The 17040-nt window shown below is 33.6% G+C and overlaps 1 protein-coding gene across 2 annotated transcripts in view; it reads left to right on the top strand.

The window, feature by feature from the left end:
- The window catches only part of Cfap69 (cilia and flagella associated protein 69), a 68342-nt gene that overhangs the window by 20265 nt on the left and 31037 nt on the right, over window positions 1-17040 (top strand). For both annotated transcript variants that reach the window (XM_040291473.2, XM_005334684.4), the window contains exons 5-9: window positions 6812-6888; window positions 10181-10276; window positions 12456-12605; window positions 12715-12892; window positions 15415-15538. In XM_040291473.2, coding sequence (XP_040147407.1) covers window positions 6812-6888; window positions 10181-10276; window positions 12456-12605; window positions 12715-12892; window positions 15415-15538 — 625 coding nt within the window. The remainder of the gene's footprint in view (window positions 1-6811; window positions 6889-10180; window positions 10277-12455; window positions 12606-12714; window positions 12893-15414; window positions 15539-17040) is intronic.

Genomic DNA, 17040 nt, shown 5'->3' with positions numbered 1-17040 from the left:
TCTCTGTGCCCTCTATCTTGTATCATTGGTCTACCAGTCTCTTTTGGTGCCAATATCACGCCATTTTTGTTACTGTTGCTCTGTATAGTTTAATGTCTGGTATAGTGATGCCACCTGCTTCACTATTCTTGCTAAGGATTGCTTTGGCTATTCTGGGTCTCTTATTTTTCCAGATGAATTTCATAATTGCTTTTTCTATTTCTATGAGGAATGTCATTGGGATTTTGATTGGAATTGCATTAACTCTGTGTAGTGCTTTTGGGGAAATAGTCATTTTGAAAATATTAATTTTGCCTAACCAAGAACAAGTAAGATCTTTACTTCTTCTAAGTTCTTCTTTAATTTCTTTCTTTAGTGTTCTGTAATTTTCATTGTAATGGTCTGTCACATCTTTCATTAAGTTGATTCCCAAGTATTTCAATTTTTTTGTGGCTATTGTAAATGGGGTAGTTTTCCTCATTTCCCTTTCAGAGGGTTTGTCACTGATGTATACATAAATGCCTTTGATTTATGGGTGTTGATTTTATATTCTCCTACTTTGCTGAGTTCATTTATTAGTTCTAGAAGTTCTCTGGTGGAATTTTGTAGATCCTCTGGATATAGAATCATGTTGTTGGCAAATATTGACAGTTTGAATTCTTCTTTTCCTATCTGCATCTCTTTAATTTATTTCGTCTAATTCCTCTGCCTAGAATTTCAAGAACTATGTTAAATAGAAGTAGTAAAAGAGGGTTTCCTTGTCTTATTCCAGTTTTTAGAGGGAATGCTTTCAATTTTTCTCCATTTAGAATGATGTTGGCCTGAGGCTTATCATAGTTAGCCTTTATGATGTTGAGATATGTTCCTGTTATCCCTAGTTTTTTTTCTAGTGTTTTGAACATAAAGGGGTGTTGTATTTTGTCAAATGCTTTTTCTGCATCTATTGAGAAGATCATATGGTTCTTATCTTTAAGTCTATTGATGGGATGAATTATATTTATTTATTTCCGTATGTTGAACCAACCTTGCATCCCTGGGATGAATCCCACTTGATCATGGTTCATGATCTTTTTATTATGTTTTTGTATTTGATTTGCCAGAATGTTTTTCAGAATTTTTGCATCTATGTTCATTAAAGATATTGGTCTGAAGTTTTCTTTCTTTGATGTGTCTTTGCCTGGTTTTAGAATCAAAGTGATGTTGGCCTTGTAGAATAAGTTTGGAAGTGCTGCTTCTTTTTCTATTTCCTGAAATAAATTGAGAGTATTGGTATTAGTTCTTCTTTAAAGGTCTTATAGACCTCAGCTGTGTATCCATCCGGTCCTGGGCTTTTCTTAGTTGGTAGACTTTTGATGGTGTCTTCTAGTTTGTCACTTGAAGTTGACCTATTTAAATTGTGTATATCATCCTGATTCAATTTGGGAAAATTATATGACTCTAGAAATTTGTCAATGCCTTTGATATTTTCTATTTTATTGGAGTACAGGTTTTCAAAATAATTTTTAATTATCTTCTTTATTTCTATAGTGTCTGTTGTGATATTACCTTTTTCATCATGTATGCTGGTAATTTGAGTTTTCTCTCTCCTTTGTTAGCATAGTTAAGGGTGTATCAATTTTACTTATTTTTCAAAGAACCAACTTTTTGTTTTTTCAATTTTTGTTTCAATTTCACTGATTTCAGCTCTAATTTTAATTAGTTGCTGCCTTCTACTGCTTTGGATGTTGATTTGTTCTTCTTTTCTAGAATCTTGAGATGTAATGTTAGGTCATTTATTTGTTGACTTTTTCTTCTTTTAAGGAACAAACTCCATGCAATGAACTTTCCCTCTTAGTAGTTCCTTATGTGTGTCCCAGAGTGTCCCAGAGATTTTAATATGTTGTATCAGTGTTCTCGTTTACCTCTAAGAGTTTTTTAATCTCCTCTTTGATATCTTTTGCAACTCATTGTTCATTCGGTAGCATATTATGTAATCTCCAAGTGTTGAAGTAGCTTTTATTTTTTATTTTATCATTGATTTCTAATTTTATTCCATTATGATCTGTTAGAATGTAGGGTAGTATCTCTACTTTTTGTATTTGCTAAGAGTTGCTTTGTGGCATAATATATAGTTTGTTTTAGAGAAGGATCATGTGCTGCTGAGAAGATAGTGTATTCACTGTTGATGGATGAAATAATTTATATATGTCTGTTAAGTCTAAGTTATAGATTTTATTATTGATTTCTATAGTTTCTTTGTTTAGCTTTGGTTTGGAAGATCTATCCGGTGGTGAAAGAGGTATGTTAAAGTCACCCAAGATTATTGTGTTGTGGTCTATTTGACTCTTGAACTTAAGAAGAGTTTGTTTAATGTACATAGATGCTCCATTGTTTGGGGCATATATATTTATAATTGTTATGTCTTGTTGATGTATGGTTCCCTTAAGCAGTATGAAATGTTCTTCTTTATCCCTGTTGATTAACTTTGGCTTGAAGTCTACTTTATTTGATATGAGAATGGAAATGCCTACCTGTTTCTGTAGTCCATGTGAGTGGCATGTTTTTTCTCAACCTTTCACCTTCAGTTCTGTGGATGTCTTTTCCTATCAGAGGACTCTCTTGAAGGAAGCATATTGTTAGGTATTTTTTAAAATCCAATCTGCTAGTCTATGTCTTTTAATTGGTGAGTTTAAGCCATTAACATTCAGAGTTATTATTGAGACATGATTTGTATTCCCTGTCATTTTTTATTATTTTTGGTTATTTAACTTGACTTGGTTTCTCTTTTGATTGTTTTTTTCCTTCAGTGTTATATCTCCCTTTTCTGATTTTCATTGTTGTATTCATTTCCTCTTCATGGAATATTTTGATAGGGGTGCTCTGTGTGCAGGCTTTTCCATTGCAAATTTTTTTAACTTTTGTTTATCATGGAAGGTTTTTATTTCATCATCAAATCTAAAGCTTAGTTTTGCAGGATATAAGATTCTTGGTTGACATCCATTTTCTTTCAAAGCTTGGTATATGTTTTTCCAGGATCTTTTAGGTTTCATGGTCTGGGTTGAAAAATCTGCAGATATCCTAATTGTTTTCCCACTATTTGTAATCTGATTCCTTTCTCTTGTGGCTTTTAAAATTCTATCCTTATTCTGTATGCTAGGTATTTTCATTATAATGTGTCAGTGGGTGTAGATCTGTTATAATTTTGTACATTTGGTGTCCTATAAGCCTCTGGCATTTATTTTCCAATTCATTCTTCATATTTGGGAAATATTTAGATATTATTTCATTGAAGAGATTGCACATTCCTTTGGTTTGAATCTCTGTGCCTTCCTCTATCCCAATAACTTTTATATTTGGTCTTTTGATATTATCCCAGAATTTTTGTATGTTCTGTTCATGATTTCTTACCATCTTCACTGTGGTCAACTTTATTTTCAAGATTGTATATTTTGTCTTTATTATTAGATGTTCTATCTTCCAAGTGATCTAGTTTGTTGGTGATGCTTTCTACTGTTTTCTATTTTGTTTATTGTTTCCTTCATTTCAAGGATTTCTGATTGTTCTTGTTTAGAATATCTTTTTCTTGATACCTTTTTGGTGGTGTGATCATTGGTTCCCTGTATTTGCTCCCTTATCTCTTTGTTGGTCTGATCCATGGTTGCCCTTATTTTCTCTCTTATCTCTATGTTGGAGTGATCGATTTTTGCCTCTCTCTGCTCCCTTAGGTCAGTCTTTAATTCATAGGTCATTTTAATTATGTACATTCCTAACTCCTTATTTGACGTTTCATCAATTGCACTGTCCGTGGGTTCTATTGTTGTAGTATCTCGTTTGTTTGGGGCACTTTTTCATGGTGTCTATGTGTCTTCCTTTCTTGCAGTGAGGATCTGAGGTATTACAGTTTCTACCCTATCTTATAGTGTCACTGCAGATTACCTGTATCTCACCTTCATGTTGGACTTCTAGACCCCCGTCAGTGACCCATGAATGCTACTGCAACTAAAGTGGTGGTAGCAATAGCAGAGATAACTCAAGATAGCAGTAGGAGTGTCCCAAGGTGGATGCAACCACTTTCAGAGATGAAGCTGAATGGGTGATCTAGAGGCATATGCAGCTGCCTCTAGGCCCTGTCTGTTGTCCCAAGGTAGAGGCTACTGTGTGGAGAGGGCTGTGGTGATGGCTGCAGTGTCCCAAGATGGAGGCATGGGTCTGCGGGTCAGTGGGGGAGGGGATGGTCCTGGGACTAATATTGGCCTTGGCTCTAGCACAGGTCAGCAGGGCTGTCCAAGGCCTGGGGCTGGGCTCCAGCATGGGTCTGTGGTCAGAGGGGTGGTCTTTGTCTTCTATTTTGTATAATTGGTCTTCATATCTGTTTTGGTTCAATATCATGCCTTTTTGTTATTATAGTTCTGTAGTATAATTTAAGGTCTAGTACTTTGATGCCTCCTGCTTCACTTTTATTGCTGAGGATTACTTTAACTATTCTGGGTCTCTTATTTTTACAAATAAGTTTCATGACTGCTCTTTCTATTTCAATGAAGAATGTCATCAGAACCTCAATAGGAATTGCATTACAGATGTATAGGCTTTTGGTAGTATGGCCATTTTATTGATTCTGCCCATCTAAGAGCATGGGAGATCTTTCCATCTTTTAAGGACTCCTTTAATTTCTTTTTAAAAAATATTTATTGTTTTTAATTATAGGTGGACACAATGTCTTTATTTTACTTTATGTGGTGCTGAGGATCGAACCCAGTGCCTCACTCATGCTAGGCGAGCACTCTACCTCTGAGCCACAACCCCAGCCCCTAATTCCTTTATTTAGTTTTCTGTAGTTTTCATTATAGAGGTCTTTCATCTCTTTTGTTAGATTGATTCCCAAATATTTAATTTTCTTTGAGGCTATTGTGAATGGGATAGTTTTCCTAATTTTCTTCTGTTTATTCGTCACTGATATATAGAAATGAAAGTGATTTATGGGTCTTAATTTTATATTATGCTACTTTGATTAATTCATTTATGAATTTAAGTTTAATTAGAAGTTTTCTAGTGGCATTTATTGGGTCTTCAAGGGACCATTGAAAATATTTTTTAAATGATTGTTCTGGTGCTTTCAAGGAATTATTTGGAAATTTTTATTTTATTAATATGAGATTATATTATATATACCACTTTCAAATTTCTTTTTTTTTAAATATTTATTTATTTATTTTTTAGTTTTTGGAAGACACAACATCTTTGTTTGTATGTGGTGCTGAGGATCGAACCCGGGCCACACGCATGCCAGGCGAGCGCGCTACCGCTTAAGCCACTTCCCCAGCCCCCTACTTTCAAATTTCAAGTCCTAGAATACAGAGTTCAGAAATATTACTTTCCATATCAATGTTCCTATAGAATTATGCCAAACATTGGTTCTCTCTGAAAGCTTGTAACTGAATTTTCATTACATAATAGGTTCTCTTGAACCTTACTTTTCACTATCCCTCATTTAGTATTACTCACATTATTATTTTTATGCTTTATTAATTTCTGCTTATGTCCTATTGTTTTTCCAAACCTCATTCTGACTTGATTCACATATCTCCTTTCAAGATATTTTTGTGAGAAATAAACATTGAGAAAAAAATAAAATTAAGTCTTTCTGTTTTGGCATGTAGTATGTTTTTCTCATTACTTCAGAAGTACATGCTTATTTTTATTCATAGTCTCTTTGGTTGAAAACCATTCTAATGCTTTATCATATAGATCCTTTGGAAGAAAAAGGAAAAAAAGGTTTAAGGGCAGTAAATGCTAGTTTTAGAGCTCTTTGATTTTTGAGATCCAGTAGTCAACTGCATGACAGGTAATAAGTTGTTTTGTTTGTTTGTTTGTTTGTTTTTCAAATGACAGTTCCAACGAACAACCAAAATAAACCTCTGTGTGATTTATAAAATTGTCCTTTTCATTGCTTGCCCTGATAGTAATATCTTAAAATTCATGTTGACCTATGCATTTTATATGAATATATGATAATTCTCAATGCCATTTTTCAACCACTTGGCTAATTGTTTTTGAAAAAAATGAGTGAAAAGTCCTTTACGTAGAATATATTATATATTAAATATTACAAGAGGTTATAATTTTGAATTTGTAAATGCCAACATAGTTTATATTTTGTATTTAAGAAATAGATTTGTCTCTCCTTTGAAATTTAGACTAATGACCTAAATTCATGTGCCTTATATTTGATGATTTGTAAATAAGCTATTTTAAGATAACTTTGGCTATAGTACCTGTGAAATTCAATTCTAATATGACTAGTGTTTGTTAACCTAAAACCTAAATTTTAGTTCCCAAAAAGAATTATGTGTTTTTTTTTTGTGGATAGTACCTAACTAATCTCACTAATGAAGAAAAAGACCCTGACCTTAAAAACAAACAGACCACTGATCTAGTAACTAGAGTTTTAAAGACTTCAGAAAGCTCCCTTAAATAGTTGTTACGTTTTAATTGAGCATAGATCTGGTTTGTATCAGATTATCCAAGATTTTCTAACTTTGATAGAATCACAGCTATAATTCATTATTATTTTGCCATTTGAAAGAAGAATCCTAAGTTTTTAGTCACAGTGATACAAAATTACATTCTTAGCTTGTGCCTTTTACATAGACCTCCCTTTATTTTTACAAACCTAGTTTATTTTCTTCTTGTTAGTTAGAAATATATTTTTTTTCATAGTTGTTGATTCCCTATGGCTAAAGAATAGAATATCATCCTTGTTTTATTCTTTAGAAAGGAAATTTTCTACACCTTACAAATGAAGCTTCAAAGACTTCATTAAAAATTACTCTGACATTCTTCATTCTTATTGAAGCTTGCCATTTTTGAAAAAGAAAGTATCGGATGAAATAACTTATGCGGAAGATACTGCAATATCAATTGCTCTTCTGGGTAAGTTCCCTAAGCTAGAAGGGTATAACATATGACAGTCCCTACTGACAAAAAAAGGTATTGTCTGTTTTGACTAGCTTTCACTTAATGTGTTTCTTCTCTGTATCTGGGTTCTTATTTTCTAGTTGGAATTTAATCATAGTTTGCTTGTTTATATTCTGGTATTATTTTCTACTCAGGTGTTTCATGATACCAACAAAATGTTCTATTCCTTAAAAGCAAAGCCTGGAGGATACTTTGTTGTGCTTATTTGACTTTGTGTTATTTAGTTTGATGACTTTTTAAAAACTTTATTTGTTAATCAGCAAAGTGTTTTAGTCAGATTTTTGACTCCATCCCTCAGAGCTCGAGGTATGACTGAACATCAAGGCAGAAGAGTATGGTAGAGGGAAGTAGCTCACGTGATGATCAGAGAGCAGAGAGACTCTACCCACTAGATATAAAATATATACCCTCAAGGCATGCCTGCAGGGACCCACCTTTTCCAGCCATCTTTGGTTACCTCTCAGTTAATCCTATCAGGGGATTAATTCACTGATTGGGTTAAGGCTCTTATAACCCAGTCATTTCACCTCTGAATGTTCTTGCATTGTCCCACACATGACCTTTTAGGGGATACCTCATACCTAAACCATAACAAAAAATCTATGTTCCCTTTTATCAGTAATCACAAAGATATTTTCAATTCATACTGAATTTCTAGACTTGCTGAGCACTAAAATTTTAAATGAAATAATAAAGTAGTAGAATATTACAGACTTTTAAATAATGCACATATAGATGTGAGAGTTGTATTTTGTACACAGAAATATGAAAAAAAATTATAAGAGAGTTGGCATTTATATCTGGATTATTGCTTAACTTTTCTAGAGAAAGAAAATAACTTCCTAGGAAATAAGATCAACAAAATACTGGCTCTGATTCATCCCCTGAGACAGGAGAACATGTTTCCAAAATACATCCTACATTAAGTTTGTACTTATTAATTTAAGTCTTTATTTCTAAAGAAGAAATAAAAGATAAACTATTGACTCAGCAATTTTTTTTTTAGAGAGAGAGAGTGAGAGAGGAGAGAGAGAGAGAGAGAGAGAATTTTTAATATTTATTTTTTAGTTCTCGGCGGACACAACATCTTTGTTGGTATGTGGTGCTGAGGATCGAACCCGGGCCGCACACATGCCAGGCGAGCACGCAACCGCTTGAGCCACATCCCCAGCCCTGACTCAGTAATTTTTTAAAGGATTTTGCTGAAGTTATATTCTCAGCATTATATTATCCATATAGAAAGACTTCAGAGATTCAATTGCAATGAGCAAAACACATATTTATTTTTGATATGTTATTTTGTTTTATTTTAACGTTTTGGTTTTTAGTATAGTATTTTTGTTTATTTTGTTTTATGCCAAAATATGTTTCATAGACTTCATCTCTAGTTACTTTGGGACAACTACTTAGAATTCACTTCCTCTTTGGTGCAAAGTAGATAAAAGTGTCAGAGATTACATTTAGCGTGAGGCTCTGAAGAGGACTTTAAGAAGCAGTCAGGCTGAGAAATAATGGGACATTTTTATGTTATGAATCTCTGTCACCAGTGGAAATTTTACAAATTTTACCATGGGAATCTAACCCAAAAGAGGACATGGTAGTATTAACAGATAAAAGCATATATTATATAGGATATTTGTTGGTAACATTATTTTTTAAATGTTCCTGTTGTCCTTATTATTTAAAAATATTACCTCTAAGAGTGTTGGTAGATATTCATATGATAAATACATGGCCCATTTCTTTTTGTCAGCCCACTCTTTGCTTAATGACAGTCTACCAACAGAACACATTACTGTTTCATATGAGGGCAGTATAAATTCTTCATTAATTATGAACTTCCTTCACTGTTTATTTACTCTACGGCTCTTCTGTACCTTATTTGTAAATTGCTAGAAACATGAGTTTAAACTAAAATAGTTTTATAAAGCATTGAACAGAGGCTAGTCATGATTGTTACTAAGAGTTTCTAGTTTTTACTGCAGACTAGTAAGTTATGTACATTTTCTTCTAAATGGTATATAGATATATGTGATTCAGAATCAGGATTCTGGAAATGCATAAGGGAAGAAGCTAGTATTCTGCCCAATAATGATAAAACAGGAAGTTGTGAGAAAAGATCTAAATTTACAGGAACTAAAAAGGTGGAGAAACAGATGGGGAAAAAAACCCCAATATTTCCCATAAAGTTGCATGTTTGGGTAGTTTTGTTGGAAAAGTTTTATTGTTCCTCTTGTCTACAAATTTTCAAAACCTCAATAGTGACTTTTCTAACTCCAAGATAAAGGTCCAGAACATAAAATTAATGTAAAATCTTGACATTTTTAAAGTGATGTTTTTGCAAACATATTCTAAAGCAAGGGTGAGGCTTTTCTTTGTGCCTCTCCTTTTGTCTCCTTGTTTTTTTCACCCTCTGACTACCTCTAGATATGCATATTATGCAAGACCTAATGAAAATCCTAACCCAAAACCCAAGGATACTTTATCAATTTTTTGTTCTCAGAGTATCCAACTAGATCTGATTTAATCCTAAAACTGATACTAAGGAATCCAGTTGTCTTCAGGCATCCAGAGCACATGACTCTTCAGCAGAGTTCCTCAGATTATCTTCATATTCCCTTGGATATCATACATATAAGACTTCAATGGAGTAAATGCAGTCTAGTTTGAATTACTGTATGGACTAAGGCCAATTCAGTAGTAGTTTAGATATGACTAAAGAGAACCTCCTCCCCAGTCCAGATAACTGGAACATAAAACTGTACTGCCAGTTATATAAACATATAGCCCATACAATTATATTAAAAGTACATAATGCTTAATGATGATAATAAATTGCTGTTATAGTTTTTGTAGTTGCTATATCTTTTTATCATTTACAGTATACTCTCTACTTATTAGAAAAAAGCTGTAAAACTATGTATACTATGTTATACTGGTAGCAACCTCCTACATCTCATGTTTAGCATATCTCCTGATTGCACCATTTTCTCTTGTGCTTGATTTAATCTCATTCTTGTGGAAGGACATTATATGTTCACATAATAATGAACTGCCTAACAACACATTTCACAGATCATATTCCCATCATTAAGTGATGCATGACCATGTGTGTTTGTGTGTATAAAATTACAGGATCCAGTTTTAATCTCTGATCTAAATACTTGTAATATTAACATTTTATGCTCAAGTTTTCAAGTAAAATATAACAATGTTATTATATGGAATTCATTTATCCTTCTGGCAGGTGACTTAATGAAAATACCAAGTTCTGAACTGAGGATACAAATTTGTAAGTGTATCGTTGACTTTTATCATGCAGAACCAAAGAAGCATATTCCAGGTGAAGTTTTCAATGATCTTTTAATAATAACTTGTGTCTTTACAAAACAGAAAATTCTCTTACTTCTCTCTAAACTTAAAAGACACAGTGGGCTCACAAATGCAATGCATTTTAAGCATAACTTTTTTGTAGTCTTGACCTCGTTTGTCATCTTAAAAATTATATATGTATTTTTTCCAGTTTTTGGATTTGAATAAGATTTTTATGTTTATTTACATAAACATTTTCATAAACAAATAAATTTATATAAATACTTATAATATTATTTGTTAAATCATATCCATAAGTATAATTATTTATATTAATATAATTATTATAATTATTAATTTTACTTAATGCTAATAAAATTATTACTTAATATCCTTAAAAAACATATTTTCTCTTACATATTTTTAAATTAATCATAATATCTATCAACCCATTCTCCACCATGTTTGTGAAGAGTATATATGTACGTATGTCACAGCTAAGGGATTTTAATACATAATGGTAAAATGAACCACACTAAAATGGATGGTATCAAGTCAGAGGACACTTGAATTGTGCAGATGTAATTTTATTTAAGACATACTTCTTCATAGCTTGTATAACTTATGTCAATCTACTCAGAGAGAGAAGATATAAATATACTTTTCAAGTTACATATTCTTTAATATATGTAGAAATAAGAGCCTTTGGTAGTTCAAATGGACTACCAAATTTGTGGTATATTGGCTACTAAAACCCCCAGGGACCATAAATATAGTTTTGGAATTCATCCAAATAGAAATGAAAATGGAAGCCATCAAAGTGGTTGAGTTTGGAGAGATAAAGTATATAAACAGTAAGAGACCAAGAATGACATCACTGAGAGTGTCTGGAATGAGGTTTGGAAAAAATGAATTAAAGAAATTGGATAGGGAACTGGAAGGAATAAAACCTAAAGACTGCCGTGTCTTGAGTATCAATGAATGGAATGTTTGGTGAAGAAACAAGTGGTTTCAGTGTCAAATGCTGACAAGGCCTTTGTGATGGAAGACAGAATGACCAAATTGATATGATATCTAAAGAATTATAGTTAATATTTGACAAGTCTGTTTACATAAAGTTGCAATGGCAGTTGCAGGATTAAAGAATGAGAGGATTGTGAGAACAGAGGCAGTGTGTTTGAGAATGAGGGAATAGAGGCGGTTCATGAATACAGACTTATATTTTAAATTCTAAAGGTGAAGAGGAAGAAGGTTAATGGAGAACAGTCCAACTGATAGCAAAGTCAAAGAAGAGTTACTTGGGTTTTACATTTTTTTAGGATGGGAGAAATGAAGTTTGTAGGGTAATGAAGCTAGTAAGTAGGAAAATGTGAAGGCAAAATTCTTAAGGAAAGCATGAGAAGATGAAATTAGGACACAAGCTTAGAGTTCTCCTTAGCAAAATATGGACACCCTTTAAAGAAAGGAAGATAATGGTGCACAAGTGAAAACAGAGTTGTTGAGTTACACAGAGTGAGCTTAGTTTAATTTGATAAAACTCTGAAAGTTTGAAGTTGTGAATGGCACTTTCACTACCATTTCACAGTTGCTTTCGAATGGTGAACATGATTGGGCATCTGGGACCACAGCTGGAAAGTCTGCAGTATAACTGCTGGAAGAGAAATAGCTTGGAGATAGGAATCAAGTCTATGAGCCTTAATTTTACTAGTGAAAACATTCAGTATTTGTTTTCATGCTATTTTCCTTCACAGAAAGTTGTATGTACTGACAAATATAAAAAATATCATTCCTTTTTAGAACTTAATACATGCTTCCAAAATTTGTGTCTCATTTCAAATGCAAAATTAGAAATTATCAAGATGTGGCCCTTAGGCCCAAACTGGACTACTGCCAATAAAATGCTATTGGAACACAGTCATATCCATTTATTGTTTATGGCTGTCTTTTTACTACAACATGCTAGAGTCAAATAGTTCAGACAGAAACCTTATAACTTCAAAAGTTTAAAATACATACAATCTGATCCTTTACAGAAAAAAATCCCATTTCTATGCTATACAGTTTTTATTTCTATGCTATACAATTTTAAATGCCATATACATTCATTTTAAAATATTTTTATTTTTTAATATTGTTGAATGATAAATGTTCATTTGTCTTGATGAATCTTATGTAAAATAACATACCTATTTGCTAACTGATTGTGTCAGGTTACCAGCAAGCCAGTTCATCATACAAGATTAAAATGGCTGAAGTTGGAGGATTGGCAAAAACAATGGTTCAGTCAATGACCTTGCTTGAAAATCAACTTGTTGAGAAACTTTGGGTTCTTAAAGTTCTGCAGCATCTTTCAACTTCTGGTTTGTACAGTATTATTAAACGTGAATGATTCATTGTCATTTATTTTTTTAATCCATCTAACAATGTTAAGACTTCACATTATAAGTAATTTTTGAAATTTATTTTCAGAAGTTAATTGTACTTTAATGATGAAAGCACAGGCAGCCAGTGGAATTTGTGTTCACCTCAATGACCCAGATCCCTCTGGACAGCTTCTATTTCGTTCTTCAGAAATACTTTGGAACTTACTGGAAAAGTCTTCAAAAGAAGAAATCATACAACAGCTTAGTAATTTGGAATGTTTGCTGTAAGTATACGTGGCTAGTAGGAATGTTGTTTAATCTTAATAGTCAATGATATGACTAACATCTTTGAATCTGTATTCAATTAAGTTTTTGATTTCTGTAATAGCTGTGTTTCAAGATACTTTTTTGTGTACAATTGTATAAATGAATCTCCACAATAAAATATCATGCTTTTCTATGTGGGAGGCTCTTAAAGTAGCTTGTTAAGGCCAAATTATGCCTTTGCAGATATAAAAATTAAAATGAGACATTAGACATTTAGAATTATTTCACATATTCACTCTTACAGAATGCTTACTATCTTCCAGATCCTGCAATAAAAATTGGCAACAAATGTGAGTTAGCCTTCAAGTTACTTACTTCATTCAACAAATGATTATTGCCTGCTCTGTTCCAGGTTCAATATTAGGCCATAACATTCAACTAGAAACAATATATACATAATATCTACTTTCATAAAATTTACATTATGGTGGGTATGGTGGCACATGCCTGTAATCCCAGCATCTCAAAAGGCTGAGGTAGGAGGATTTTGACTTCAAAGCCAGCCTCAGCAACTTATCGAGTCCCTAAGCAACTCAGTGAGATCCTGTTTCTAAATAAAATATAAGACAGGGCTGGGGTTATGGCTCAGTGGTTGAGAGCCTCTGGGTTCAATCCCCAATACTAAAAAAAAAAAGTTACATTATACTAGAAGAACAAGTAAATAGGCAACTAAAAGAAAGTGTAATGTTAGGAAAGAGATTATCACAGGGTAGTAGATATACCTTTAAAAGAAGGTGAATTAGCACATCTGAAGGTGAAACACCAACTGACTTAAGCAATATAGGATATTTATGGGCTCATGTAACTACAAAATGAAAGGATAAAACTAGTTTCATTCCAGGTGCATGCCTATAATGCCATGGCTCAGGAGGCTGAGGCAGGAGGATTGGATTGCAAGTTCAAGACAGTCTCGGCAATTTAGTAAAGCTCTAAGAAACTCAGTGAAACTATCTCAAATTAAAATATAAAAAAAGCCTGGGGATGTGGCTCAGTGGTTGAGCACCCCTTGGTTCAATCTCTGGTACTACTACTAATAATAGTTCATGTGCGTGCAACATTATTCAAAGCTCAGCAGAATCAGGATGTGATCCTTCTTTATCTCTCTGAGTTACCTTCCATTGTATTGACTTTGTCCCAGGCTCCACATGGTGAGACCTAAGAAGTGAACTTTTATAACATCTCAACCCCAAACCAAGCACAAAAGGAGCCTTGCTATGAAAAAGCTCAAAGAAGTCTTCAAATTGAGTCCATGTTGGCCCTGATTGGTTTAATGTTAGCCAGTGCCCATTCCAGAGTGAATTATGGATGCCAGAGATCAGGAATGCTCTGACTGGCTAAAAGGCAGCTGGAGGGAGCATCACAAAGCCAAAAGTTGGGGATGAGTTAATGACTAAACAAAAATAAGTATACTTTATTAAAAGCTCCAATTGAGTTCCAAGAGACAAAACAACAAGTGTCTACTGAGAGAGAACCTGACCCAGACTTGAAGAATTAATAAATACTTTCTAATGAACCATGATCCAATATCTGAATGATAAATAGAAATTGGCAAACACAGAAAAATTATACATACAGAGATCATCCTAGATGGGTAAACAGAACTGAAAACAGAATTTAGCAAAATAAAAAATCTGAAATTCAGTATGGCAAGAGCAGAAAGAAAGGGTAAAACAGTAAGGAATGAGAATGAGGCTAACAAGGTCACCAGGGACATAACAGGAAAGACCTGATAAGCTTTGTTAAGGAGAGTAGGACTTTATCCTAAGAACAAAGAGAAGCCTTTAAGTGGTTTTTAAAAAGCCTTTTAATAGTTTTAACTTGACATGATTAAATCTTTTAGAGCAGTCACTTTGACAATTTTGTATAAATTTGATTAGTGGATTCTTATCTGGTATACAAAGAAATAGAAGCAGATTGGAAATTGTGGGAAAGATTAGAAATACATGGAAATGAATAGTGTGATATAAAAAATAAGATTTGTTATAAACATAATATTTCCATTGGGAAATGTGTCTTTATTCAGGCTACTGTTATAAATTGTCACAGAGTGAGTCACTTATAAACAACCATAATTTATTTCTCACAGATCAGAGTGTCAGCATGGTTAAGATCTGGTGAGGATGTACTTCCAGGTTCAGACTACTACAGACTGTCTCCTTACATGGAAGAAAGAGCAAGAGGGTACTCTGGGATCAACTCTCATGGCCTAATGACCTTCCAAAGGCACCACCTCCTCCTACCATCGTATTGGGGATTAGCATTTTTAACATGAATTTTGAGGACCACAAACATGTAGTTCATATAATATTTTTTTAAAAAAATATTGTTTTAGCCAGGTGCAGTGGCACACACCTTGTATTCCCAGTAATTTGGGAGTCTGAGACAGGAGAATTGCAAGTTGAAGACCAGCCTCAGCAACTTAGTGAGGCCCAGTCTCAAAATAAAAAAAAATAAAATAAAATATTGTTTTATTTTCTAGGACTTTGAAAGAAGTATTTAAAAATCTGTTTACAAGAGGTTTTAGTCATTATGATCGTCAGCTTAGAAATGATATATTAGTGATCACTACAATTATAGCTCAAAACCCTGGAGCACCAATGATTGTAAGTATAAGTCAAATTACATTAATTTTAATTGTGTAAGTGGTGGGCATATGGAAAGGGAATCTCGAATCATGTTGTAATATTTATGTATTTTGTTGAAGTGCCAAGTTATAATGTTATGTTGGTCACCACTATACTCTACCAATCCTTTGCATATCTTTGGGAGCTTGGGATCTTCCTCATGTTTTATCGTGTGTACACAGATTTACCATTTATGATGTTTTCTTTCCTTCCTGTCCTGATATGTTTCTATCTGGCATCATTTCTTTCTCATTGGAAGAACTTCCTTTGGTATTTCATATGGTACAAATATGTTGGCTGCCATCATCAGAGTCTCTTAGTTTCCTTTTATCTGAAAATATCTTTAGGGGCTGAAGGAATAGCTCAGGAGTAAGGTGCTAGCAAGCAAGCCTGTGGTAAATGACAGTTCAAATCCCAATTCAACTCTTCTATCTATGTGTGGGATGCTTGAGAAACTCTGCACTTGAATGGTTCAGGCATGAGCTAAAGATTTGGGAAGAGTTTATACACAAAATTTGAGGTTCCTGCCTCTCTGACTCTCCTCTTTATGGGATTTCACCTTTCACTCTTCAGTGGCTGTGGTTGCCTCTTTCTTCTGATTCTCTCAGGCCACAGGTTTATTCTGAATGGGAGAATCCTCCAGGTGCAGAGTAGGGCCTGCTTTCATGCTAAAAGTCATCTAAAAGGGGATATGGGTAGAAATTTACACAATACTATTACCTTCTTCAGAGTACTAACTTCCTTTCAATGTTGGTTTGCTCTTGTCTATGAGATCTTTTTGTTGTTGTTAAAGTTTATAATTGTTAACTGCAGGAGGATTTGTCAGGAACTACTTGATCATACCAGACACTGAGCCTCCCCATATTTTATTTTATTTGTTTTTTCAAACACTTATTTTTTAGAAGTAGTTGGACACAATATTTTATTTATATTTTTATGTGATGCTGAGAATCGAACCCAGGGCCTCACACATGCTAGAGGAGTGCTCTACCGCCCAGCCACAATCCCAGCCCCTCCCATATTTTATAATGTAAAAAATTATTTAATGGTTGAAATTCTGAAATAGAATCTTTGTCCACAACATTCACACATCTGTAAATTTTATGTCAAGAAACTGGCTTGAAGGCCTCAACCCTTATCAATAGACATCAAATGTTCCCAATATAAAAGAGGAGACATAGGGGCACTGGGGCTGAGGTTCAGCGGTAGTGCACTTTCCTGTTATGTGTGAGGCACTGGGTTTGATTCTCAGCACCGCATATATATAAATAAAGTAAAGGTCTATCAACAACTAAAAAAAAATTTTTAAAAAGGAGTTATGGAATTCATACTGTGCAAATGGGCAAATACAGTCCCTTTTCATCTTTCTGCTTATTTTATGTATTGATTTGGGGAACTTTAGAACCTACAGAGCATCATAATTAAGGCTGCAATCTGATAAATGTCTAGATAAGTATCTTTATCTAGAGGACACTGGTCAA

The sequence above is a fragment of the Ictidomys tridecemlineatus genome, chromosome 2, assembly GCF_052094955.1.
Source record: "Ictidomys tridecemlineatus isolate mIctTri1 chromosome 2, mIctTri1.hap1, whole genome shotgun sequence".
Classification (NCBI taxonomy): Eukaryota; Metazoa; Chordata; class Mammalia; order Rodentia; family Sciuridae; genus Ictidomys; species Ictidomys tridecemlineatus.
The sequence above is the reverse complement of the archived record's forward strand: the minus strand, read 5'-3'. Positions and strand labels throughout refer to the sequence as shown.